We start from the raw sequence: 12,265 nt of genomic DNA on the forward strand, positions 1-12,265 counted from the left end.
CATTCAGCCCACCTCATTCATGCTGACCTTGATGCCCCATCTAAGCTAGTCCCACTTGCCCATGTTTAGCCCATATCCCTCAAAAACATTCACATCCATGTACCTGTCCAAGTGCCTTTTAATGGGTATCTTTTAATAGGGCTGCCAACCTTCATTTTAAAGCTAAATATAAGTATGCATTTTGTTTACTTTACATTTCAGAATAGCATTTTCCAGCAGGTTCATAATTCGTTTTGATTTTTCATTTGTTTTTAGATGTTTTCAAATGCCTCTCCTTGTCAGGGGCACTTGAGCAGAAGCCATTGGGACAGCTCCCCAGCCTGGTCTCTGCTCACCACCTGCTGCACCCATTGGAAGGGCTGCTCAGCTGCACCAGCAGTGCATTGGAAGCTGCGCAGCTGCAAAATGCAGCAGAGGCGTGGGACCAGCTTGCAGCTTGACCACATCCTGGGTCTTGTGTGACGCAAGACCTTGCACTTGTAATTGATCTCTGGTTCTCACCAGAACATCCAGCGTTGCAGAAGCCATTTACTGGAACCTGCATGTCTGGATGCCTGCTCTACATTTGGCTCTTGAGTGGTTCTTTAAACATGATTCTTAACCCATAGTTTACAGATCTAGATCAATTGACAGAAATCATGAAAATAACAGGGACACCAACCCAAGACTTTGTTCAGAAGCTGCAAAGTCAAGACGTAAGTACAACATTTAAAGCCTACAAAAGGGACGAATGGAATGTGTTACCTTTTTAATATTAGTTTTTGTCTAACACTCTCTTGGCATGGTAGTATTTTGCAGCCCGACACACCGCCTCACTCAAACTACCCATTGATTTATAAAAGTCCCCATGATCATGGAAATTCCTTTAGCCAGATGGTGATGATTCTGTGGAATTCATTGCCACAGACAGCAGTGGAGGCCAAGTCATTGGGAATTTTGATTTTTAAAGGTCTTTGTGATCATGGGAATTTCTTTAGCCAGAGGGTGGAATTCTGTGGAATTCATTGCCACAGATGCTGGGGGAGCCCAAGTCATTGGGTATTTTTAAAGCGGAGATTGATAAGTTGAATAATAAGTGTGTCAAAGGTTCCAAGGAGAATGCATCAGTCAAGCAGAGACTGCACAGGTAGTGTAAAGATAGCTTCATGAACCTGAAAATTAATAAATCCATATTATTTTTCAGAATTGAACAGATTGGAATCATTGCTTTATTTTTAGTAACTCCATACCATGGTAAATTTTGTTTATGTATGTATTAATATACATATTAATTCTGGAGCAGTTATGATTTTGCCAAATTTTAAAATGTAAATGCAAGCACATACAATCTAAGAGGCGTTGGAAGATGGATGTACAGCTGTGGAATGGGCAAGTCTAGAAGTAACAAGAACAAATTAAAATACTAACATGCAAATCAGGAACAGGAGGAGTCTCAGCTCTCAAACCTGCACTGCTGCTTACTTTGATCACGTCTGATGTGACTGCAGCCGTGCACTGCATTCCCATCTACCCCTGTAACCTTTCACCCTCATCAACAATCTATCTCTGTTTTAAAAACATTCAGAGACTCAACTTTTATTGTCCTTTGAGGAAGAGAGTTGCAAACCATGAGCACCTGACAAAATGGGTGACCCCTTGCTTTAAAACAGTGGACCCTCATCGTAGATTCTCACATAAAGAGAAAACATCCTCATCTCATCCCACCTTGTCAATAGCCCATTGATCTTGTATGTTTCAATCTGGTCCCCACCTCACTTTCTCAAACTCCAGCCCAAGCTGATCGTTCCACAGAAGCAAACTGACCATTTCAGATACTTATCTGATGATAAAAATTTACTTTGGGCAAATTATTTAAAAAATTTTAACTTGTTGAAAATGTTCATATGTATCTTGCAACACTCTATATTATTGAATCCTAAATGTTTTGGGAGTCCTTGTGTAACTATTAAATATGTATATAGCACCGGTAAGTTCTGCGCATTGAAAATAATATATTTTTTGTGCTCTACAGGCTAAAAACTACATCAAAAGTTTGCAAAGTGTCCCAAAGAAAGACTTCAAAGCTCTGTTTGGAAATGTTAATCAAGTGGGTAAGAGACACTTTTCATTAGTTAGCTGCTCAGGAATTAAGTAGCACCTGTTGAAGCACATTAATGAGTGGTGTACAACAGAGTCAACTGAGGACTGCCAACAGGAAAATTCAAAGGCTGAAAAGGCCCAGGGAGTTATGTATTACCAAGCAGGCCTTATATCGTGAAAACCCTCTCCCTTGCTTTTTGTTTGGTAAATTCATAGAAACATTAAAAATAGGTGCAGGAGGAGGCCATTCGGCCCTTCGAGCCAGCACCGCCATTCATTGTGATCATGGCGGATCATCCACAATCAATAACCCGTGCCTGCCTTCTCCCCATATCCCTTGATTCCACTAGCCCCCAGAGCTCTATCTAACTCTCTCTTAAATCCATCCAGTGATTTGGCCTCCACTGCCCTCTGTGGCAGAGAATTCCACAAATTCACAACTCTCTGGGTAAAAAAAAGTTCCTTCTCACCTCAGTTTTAAATGGCCTCCCCTTTATTCTAAGACTGTGGCCTCTGGTTCTGGACTCGCCAAACATTGGGAACATTTTTCCTGCATCGTGCTCGTCCAGTCCTTTTATAATTTTATATGTCTCCATAAGATCCCCTCCCATCCTTCTAAACTTAAGTGAATAGAAGCCTAGTCTTTTCAATCTTTCCTCATATGTCAGTCCCGCCAACCCACGGATCAATCTCATGAACCTACGTTGCACTGCCTCAATTACAAGGATGTCCTTCGTCAAATTAGGAGACCAAAACTGTGCACAATACATTCAGTTGCAAGAATTTTTAAGTAACATGTGGGAAAACAGGGGAGTTAGAAATATAGAGTTGTACAGTGCACAAACTGGTCCTATGTCCCACCATGTCCACGCCATTGTCAGATCTACCTACACATCCCATTCACCCACATTAGGTGACTGAGTACCTAATCTAAGTGTCTTATTCTTTACACTTCTGTGAAATAACTGGATACATTTTCCTACACTGGTGTTTCAGTGTAGCTTAGTATAGTACTGGTTTGTTAATGCTTGTGATGCACACCTTTTTCGGAGTACAGAATTCTATTTGTTTTCTGACATGTTTTGTTGACCTTTTTTTTGTTTTGGTAAACAGCTGTCAACCTTTTGGAAAAGATGCTTGTGCTCGATGCCGAGAAACGGGTAACTGCGGCAGAGGCCCTGGCTCACCCGTACTTTGAGCAGTACCGAGATCCTGAGGAAGAGACCGTGGCAAAAGTGTACGACAATAGTTTTGACAACGTAGAACTCACCATTGAAGAATGGAAATGTAAGAACACTCATACAATTTTTGTTTGTAAAAATTACCCAGGTGGTGGATGTCACTGACGATAACTCATGTTCTGCCCATTCCTTCTGGGTATCTAATCAGTTTCATTATTTACAACACAGGAGGCCATTCTGTCCATCTTGTTTATGCCAGTCCGAATGAAAACTCCCCATCCTAATTCACCTCCCAGCACCAAGTCTGTGACACTGCAGATTACGGCTCTAGGACTTGAGTTTCTATCACTAACACACTTTCAGGTGACGAGTTCCAGATCCCCACCATCCCGTGAGTGGAATATTTTTCCTCATCTCACCTTTAATGCTGCAGAACCAGAATCATGAGGGGGTTGAAAAAGTAATTGGATTCAACCATTTGCTGTTAGTACTCCAAGGCACGAGTTAGCCACTCACATTCTTCACGCTACAGATACAAAATATTTCAGTCGCTCCTCCTGTTCTTTCCCCCCTCTCTGTCTTTTCTTCCTTTCGGCTGGAAACTGTTCGGTAGCAGCTATATGAAATAATTTCTGCTTCCAAAATACTTTTCCAGTGAAATTAATGGAATCAATTTTTGGAAGCATGACAGAATACGTTTGACAGTGCAACACGTTTATTGCTGCCGACTGGAGTGAATTTCTCATCCCATGTTTCAGGCAAACTTCATAACTGAAGTGTTGTATGTAATTCATAAGCTCCTGGTTTTTAGGGAAACTTTGCTTGATCTGTGATTGGGATTTGTGTATTTGCTGCTTTTGTGAGGAAAAATGTTTTTTTTTAAATGGTTGATGACCCACTCAGCAAAAGCAAACAAGGTATTGCAGTTTACATCTAGCGGGATTGTATTGAAGCTCAGACTTTGTAATGTTAGATTTGTTTTTAATCTTAGTTAGTTAGTCTGCACTATGTGCAGTTATGTCCTCCATCTTATAAACAATAAGCAGCCCACTGAAAAAAGATGCAAGGAAATGTTTAAAGGGATAAAGTGAAAGGGTGCAAATATCAGCAAAGAGGGGTAAAGTAAAATTATGAAGAGATTTGTTTGGGTAGAAAATGTGATGTTTCTATCTGTAAGGAATATCAGAATCAGGGACAACGAACATACTGTTGTAGAAACAAGGAACTGCAGATACTGGTTTACCAAAAATGACACAAAGTGCTGGAGTAACTCAGCGGGTCAGGCAGCGTCTCTGGAGAAAATGGATAGGTGACGCTTCAGGCCGGGACCCTTCTTCAAACAAAGGGTCTGAAGAAGGAACTCAACCTAAAACATCACCTATCCATGTTCCCCAGGGATGCAGCCTGACCCGCTGAGTTACTCCAGCACTTTGTGACTTTAAAAAAATATACTATTGTACTTGGGTATTGTTGTACTTCGTGGTCCGGTACCTGTTGTACCTTTAGTGACTCTGGACGGACCACAAGTACACGTGTATAAAAGGTTACAATGCTGGAGCTCAACTCCAGGCTGTTTATTCCGTGGTCATCTGGATCCAGAGTGACCACCCAATCACACCAACCTCTTATATACGCACTCCTGCACATGCAAACAAAGTAGTCCTTGGGATACACAAAGTAGTCCCAGGCAATATCACAACATCCCCCTTGTCTTATAAAAGAAATATATATATATATATATATATATGTAACAACAAACTCTAAACACAAACGTTTTTTTGAAACACCATATAACATTAACAAATATCAACGGTAACGTGCAGGTTTCTTACTGGCACGTCCCGAGCGTGTCACATAATCCCCATCATCATTACGGGCCGGTCGTTCCTCCGCTTCACATTGGGTCTCAACCCTATCGCTGTCTGGGGGGACACAATGGGGACCAACCCCTGGCTTCTCCAGTGGAAGATCTCTCAACTGCACTCGATTCCTCCTGAACCGATTTCCATTCGGCGTCTCAATAATGTAAGACCTTGACTGGGGTTCGTCGCAGACCGATCTCACTTCTGCTGGAACCCAGACCTGATTCGCTTTATCCAGAACCCGGACCTTCTGTCCAGCGTGCAATGGCAACAAGTCATGTCTCTTGACCGAACTGTCAAACTGTGCCTTCATATTCTGCTTACGCTCCTCAAGTTGCTCAAAGGTCCTCTGCCCTTCGTATGCCTTGTTCATGTCAAGGTTCGTGGGGAGAGGCGTCCGAATCTGTCTTCCAAACATCATCTCCGCCGGTGACGGTAACTTGGAATCAATCGGTGTAGTGCGCAAGTTGAGTAAAGCTGCTGCTACACTCTGTCTCGTTGCCAAGGACTTCTTGATAACAGACTTCACCGTTCGTACCATGCGCTCAGCCAGCCCATTCGACTGAGGGTACCTAGGCGACGACGTTGTATGGGTGATTCCCCATTGCTTGCACATGGACTGGAAAGCTTCACCCACAAATTGTGGACCATTGTCGGAGATGATCTCCGTCGGTGCTCCTAGCAGACCAAACATTCCAGTCACCATATTAGCAACCATGGCACTCGTGGTGCTAGTCAGTCGGTTGACCACCGGAAACTTGGAATGGTAATCCACCATGACAAGATATTGAACGTTGTCAATTTCAAACATGTCCATTGCTATTTTGGTCCAAGGTGTGACTGGTATCTCATGTGGCATGAGTGTTTCCCTCATTTGCTCTGGCATGTGCATCTGGCACGGACTACACCTTCGGACAAGGTCATCAATGTGTTGGTTCATGTTGGGCCAATAGACCATTTGTCTCGCTAGAAGTCTCGTCTTCTCAATGCCTTGGTGGCCAACATGAAGTTGCTGCAATACATCCTGTCTCATCGACTCAGGAATGACTACTTGCCGTCCTTTGAAAATGGCCCCATTTGACATGCCCAACTCATCTCGAAAAGACCAGTAGGGCCGCAGGTCGGTAGGTATCTCCTGTAGGGTCACCGGCCATCCGGAATGGACATACTGCATAACCCTATGCAGTATAGGGTCACGACAAGTTTCTGTCTGCAGCTCCACCCTTTTGAGTTTGCCGAAGTGTATCAAGTCGACACCTAGCGTGTCCTCGATGTTGTCGAAGAAGATGCTCTCTACATGTACATCGAGATCTATGCTCTCTGTCTTCTCCGGATTGGGCAGCCTGCTGAGAGTGTCAGCAATGATCATCTCAGCCCCAGGTCTGTGCTCTATGGTGAAGTTGTATCCTTGCACCTTGATGAGCAACCGCTGCAGTCGGGGTGGGGCACTCACTCGTGAGTGGTTTGCCGCAGATAGTGACAAGAGGCTTGTGATCAGTCAGCACCTTAAAATCCCGCCCAAATAGGTATGTATGAAACCTTGTGATGCCAAAAACCAATGCAAGGGTCTCGCGTTCAATATTGGAGTAGTTGGACTGGCATGAAGACAGTGCCTTCGAAGCGTACGCAACAGGCCGTCCTTCCTGCGAAAGGCATGCTCCCACTCCTTTCATTGACGCATCTACCTCAAGGGTGACAGGAGCATCAGGGCGATAGTACTGGAGGACAGATTCCCCCTGTATGCAGCTCTTCAGGTTACAGAACGCCGTTTGCCACAAGAATGGGACATCTTTCTTCAACAAATCCCTCAAAATGGCGACCAGGTCAGCATACTTTGGGATGTAGGGCGATAAAAAATTCATCATCCCCAGGAACCGTTGTAAATCTTCCTTATCTTGTGGTGTTGGCATCTTATGAATGTCCTGCACCTTACCAAGATCTGGCCGAATGCCTGTGTCTGAATACATTGTCCCGAAGAAGTTGATGGAGTTAGCCTTCACTACGCACTTAGCACTGTTGAAAGCTAGTCCTTCCCGGGACGCTGCCTCTAACAGCTTCTGTAGATTATAATCATGTTCTTGCGCTGTGGATCCCACTATGACAATATCATCCGCAATGCAGACGCATCCAGGAACCTGTTCTATGATCGTGTCCATACGCTGCTGGAATATATCCTGACTCACCGACAAACCGAAAGGCAACCTCCTATAGCAATACCTGCCAAAAGGCGTGCGGAACGTGGTAAGTTCCTGGCTAGCCTCATCAAGTCGGACAGACCAATAACCCGCTTTAGCATCGAGTTTGGAGAACAATTTCCCATTGGCAAAAGCCGGATTGATCTCCTCAAGTGTCTGGATCTTGTGCGGGCAACGTTTGAGACTTGCATTCAAACGCTTCGGGTCTAGGCATACCCTGATTGACCCATCCTTCTTAACGGAGGTGGTTATTGAACTGCACCAGTCCGTATGGTGAGTCACCTTTCGGATGACTCCATCATCTTCCATTTTGTCCAACTCAGCCCGCAACTTGTCTTTGAGATGGATACTACATTTCCTTGGCGCATCAATGTGTGGTGTGGCCTCCTCCTTGAGATGAAGGGTGGCTGGCCCCTTGAAGTTGCCAATCCGATCAAACTGATTAGGCCACCTCTTCATTAGGTCCCCCACCGAGTTGAAACTGTCTTGCTCCTTCCGAGCATCTGATGGGTGCTCCTCTGTTCCCATAGCATGTATCGTGACAACCTGAAGTTGCTTAATACCTGGGAGGCCGATGACAGCGGATCCTGCCACGTCTACCACGAAAAATTCCTGAGGACACCACATCGACCCTTGGTATCGGCACGAAACGGATATAGTGCCAACACACATGATTTCCGTCCCATTATATGCTGTCAGACGGACTTTGCATGGTTGTAGGTGCTGCTTGTATTTGTCATTGGGATACATGTCTCGTATGATCCGAAGGGGAAGAGTATTTCCTCCAGCCCCGGTGTCTATCTTCACCTTCAGTCGATGTTGCCCCTTCATTGACGGGCATTTGATGTTCAACACCGCAAATGCCTCATCACCCATTGGAGGCATCCTGTCCATACCTGAAATGGTGATATTATGGACATACATATCCGATCCTTCCTCTTGACTGTCACAGCACGATGCATCACCGTCATGGGACTGCTGCTGCACCTCGTCAACTCGCTTGTATTTGCCCCTGGACCATTTAGATGGGCACACAGGATCCACTTTATTCCTACAGCATTTTGCCCAATGCCCTTTCTTGCCACACTTCTTGCATGTGTCGCGATACGCCGGGCATTGCCTGGGCTTATGAAACAAATCACAGTAGCCACAAGGGTTTTGTCTCTCATCCTGCGACTTCTGTTTCGTCAACCCTCGTGTCTTGACAGCATCAATATGGCTAGACCCGGGCTCTAAATTTGCAATGCGCTGTCTGCCCGCTGCAATGGCCTCATACTGCCTGCCTAACGTAAGCACCTCTGGAATGGTGTGACCTTTAGGCTTCTGTATAAGCTCTCGCTGTAGACCTTCATGGGGCGTGGACGTGATTACCAACTCCATGACTCTGTCAGTGAGCTCCTGCTCAGTGAAGTCACACTGGAGGCTTTTTTCGCGACACCGGGTCACAAACTGAGCAAGCAACTCCCCCGGCTTCTGGCGATACCGCATCAACTCCAACCTGTGGACCCTGAAATTTACCTTCGTCCTCAGCTGGTCCTCAAAAAATGCCAATATGCACTCCGGTTTGCTCCGATCCTCCACACTCAGACCTGACGCATTCAAACGACGAAGGCCTTCCACTCCCAAAGCGATTTTTATCTTCGTGGCCTGCTTAGATTCCGATGCAACTTCTAAGTCTTCCAGGCACAGTTGCAACCTTTCCTTGAACAGGGAGAACTCAGTGGGGATGTCCAGCACTTGCCAGTTCATTTCAGGTAACCGAGACATATTATTTGCACTATATGGCGGAAACACGGTAACTTGAACAATTATAAATAAAACCAAAAACAACCGTATCACAGGACCCCAACCCTTGCTATCAGCAAATCTATAGCACTATATGCATTCACAGAAATAAACATACATATACCATAGTATCAAATGCAAACAGTAATCTTGCAGTATTACACACAGATAAGCACACAAAGCAATGTCCAAATCTTCCCTTCAAGAAGCAGACTGGCCGTGTAGATCAGCGTAGCGTAGGCTCTAGATGGGTAAAGGTCGCTGCTCCACTGCGATGATCTGCCTCGCAACGATGGGCCCGCAACGATGGGCCCGCAACGATGGGCCCGCAACGATGGGCTCGCAACGATGCAGCTCCCAGCTGCTGTAACCGCGGTGCGATCGGGCCTCGGCTGCGGTGCGCGTTGGCCCCGCCCACAGGTGCTCCCGGCCGCTGCTACTCAGTCGACGCGTGCTGCCGCTGCCTTGGGCCCAGGGCCTTCCCGACTCACCGGTTGCCGCGCCTGGGTAAGAATGCAGTGCCTCGACCTTACCGGTCGTCGCGCCTCCGTGGGTGGTCGGTCCCTCCGGTCGCCGAACTCCCCCGCGATGTCGGGTCTCACCGGTCTCTGCACTCCCCCGCGATGTCGGGTCTCACCGGTCCCTGTCGGTGACGGTGTCGTCGTCGGTGTGGGCCTTCACACACCTCCCTCAGCAGCTTGCAACGTCCCGTCGGCAGCTCAGCGCTGACTGCAGATCAGGTAAGTGCACATACACGGTAGGCCCTGTCGAGAGGCAATCCAGCGTCCCGTACGAGCTGGAAACTACTCTTTATTTCTGTTTCTTTCCCCTAGGGCACTAGTTTAATTATTTTCGTAGTATAGTTTTCACCAAAAAAAAATTCTTTTAAATTTAAAATTTTTTTTTTTTTTTTTTGACTTGTGAACCTTTTCCGCTTGGGTTTCTCTTTACCTTTCTAGGCAAATCACCAAACCGCTGCCACCATGTTGTACTTCGTGGTTCGGTACCTGTTGTACCTTTAGTGACTCTGGACGGACCACAAGTACACGTGTATAAAAGGTTACAATGCTGGAGCTCAACTCCAGGCTGTTTATTCCGTGGTCATCTGGATCCAGAGTGACCACCCAATCACACCAACCTCTTATATACGCACTCCTGCACATGCAAACAAAGTAGGCTGTTTCCGGCTGTAGATATATGATATGATATGATATGATACACAAAGTAGTCCCAGGCAATATCACAACAGGTATGGGTTGATTGTACATGTGTATATTATGTTTTAATTGGATAAGATGCAAAAGAAGCTTTTTAGATTTAGATTTTAGATTTAGAGATACAGCGCGGAGACAGGCCCTTCGGCCCACCGAGTCCGCGCCGCCCAGCGATCCCCGCACATTAACACCATACTACACACACTAGGGACAATTTTTTTAAAACATTTACCCAGTCAATTAACCTACCTACCTGTACGTCTTTGGAGTGTGGGAGGGAACCGAAGATCTCGGTGAAAACCCACGCAGGTCACGGGGAGAACGTACAAACTCCATACAGACGGCGCCCGTAGTCAGGATCGAACCCGAGTCTCCGGCGCTGCATTCGCTGTAAGACAGCAACTCTACCGCTGCGCTGCCCTTTTAACTGTTTCTTGGTACACGTGACAATAATAAACTATTATCAATACAATACCAATAAGATTGTCAGTCCTAAACCAAAAAATATGTCAGAATATGATACCTACAATAGTCAGCAGAGCAGCTATAAGAAGGCATCTAGAGGTGCAGGCAGTCACCAAAATAACTACCAACCATACTGAAGAAAAATTAATATACTTTGTGCTATCATAGTCAACAACTGAATTGAATAGCAGAAGTGTATTGAAGGGGAAATTTATGAAACATTAGGAAGTGTTAATGAATAGGGAGGTGGAACAATGTGTCGAGCACTAGCACCTACAGAGAGCTAATGAGATAAGTGGCTTGTTTGCACTGTACACTCTATTTAATAAAGCAGCTGCAACATCAGGGAGCCACCCAAGAATATGATGTTCTCACTCACTGTCTCACTTGCTCCAGGGTGGTGATCATTAAAATTTGTCCAAGACTTATCTGAAAGAAAGAAATTCAAACAAAATACCTAATTCATCAATTCCCAGATTCCCCAGAAAGCCCTGCGCCCTTCTGAATGTCGTGTGTGCAGTGAATCTGTAAAGGATCCTATTTTGGTTTCCTGTTCCTCCAAAGGTAGACACGAAACGCTGGGGTAACTCAGCGGGACAGGCAGCATCTCTGGAGAGAAGGAATGGGTGACGTTTCGGGTCGAGACCCTTCTTCAGTTCCTTCACGTCATTTTCACTCTTTGATTGCCAACTTTGCGCTCATTTTATCTCCATTTTAATCCTCTTCAAACACTTGTACTTCTCACCTTCACATTTCATCTCTTCCTCCACCGGGTTTTCGGTGTTCAGAGTCATAGAGCCATATAGTAGGGAAATGGGCCCTTCGGCCCAACATGCCTATGCCGACCACGATGCCCCCTCGACCACACTGTAAAAAAGAGGAAAAATGAAAAACTTTGACCTGTGTGGATCAGGGTGATCTTCTGATATTTGGGTTAAATCATATAGTTGATATACAGCCAAGAGGTTGTTACTGCTTTCATCTGTGGAAACACAACTTTGTTTGATCCTGAAGCTCTATTTCAAAGATAGGAAGAGTCCGATGCTCCTTTTATGGCCATTATCTTCCAGGTGAGTGCTGCTACTGTAAAATAAACCAGTCTATCGATTAAATAATTTTCAGACAGTAATTTTGAAGTATAAAAACTGAGATGAAACGCTTCTTGGACTTTATCTTGATTTAATAAACCCTTGCATTCCCTATTTAAATTTCTACCTGGATTTCCCCTGAGATGACTTCACTGCTTGTTTGCCGTACTCTTAGCTCCCTGTTACAGTTCCATTTGTGGTAGTTTCTCTGATTTCTTTGTTGGATGTGGTTTCCTTTGTAATTCCACTCTGAATAGAGCTCCACAGCTGAAAAATTAATTCTCAACCCAGCTGCTGTCTAACCATGAAGGATCCAGTTCTGGGGATATGATTTCCATTCAAATTAAGAGATGAAATGTAATAATTAGCCCTGTTAACCTTCGGGTGCAGAGGGCA

At 45.2% G+C, this 12,265-nt stretch overlaps 1 protein-coding gene across 3 annotated transcripts in view; it reads left to right on the plus strand.

The window, feature by feature from the left end:
- mapk12a (mitogen-activated protein kinase 12a) overlaps positions 1-12,265 on the plus strand; it is a 42,906-nt gene that overhangs the window by 23,340 nt on the left and 7,301 nt on the right. For all 3 annotated transcript variants that reach the window (XM_078419766.1, XM_078419769.1, XM_078419767.1), the window contains 3 exons: positions 616-695; positions 2,012-2,090; positions 3,193-3,366. In XM_078419766.1, coding sequence (XP_078275892.1) covers positions 616-695; positions 2,012-2,090; positions 3,193-3,366 — 333 coding nt within the window. The remainder of the gene's footprint in view (positions 1-615; positions 696-2,011; positions 2,091-3,192; positions 3,367-12,265) is intronic.

This window comes from Rhinoraja longicauda, chromosome 23 (assembly GCF_053455715.1).
Source record: "Rhinoraja longicauda isolate Sanriku21f chromosome 23, sRhiLon1.1, whole genome shotgun sequence".
NCBI classification, from domain to species: Eukaryota; Metazoa; Chordata; class Chondrichthyes; order Rajiformes; family Arhynchobatidae; genus Rhinoraja; species Rhinoraja longicauda.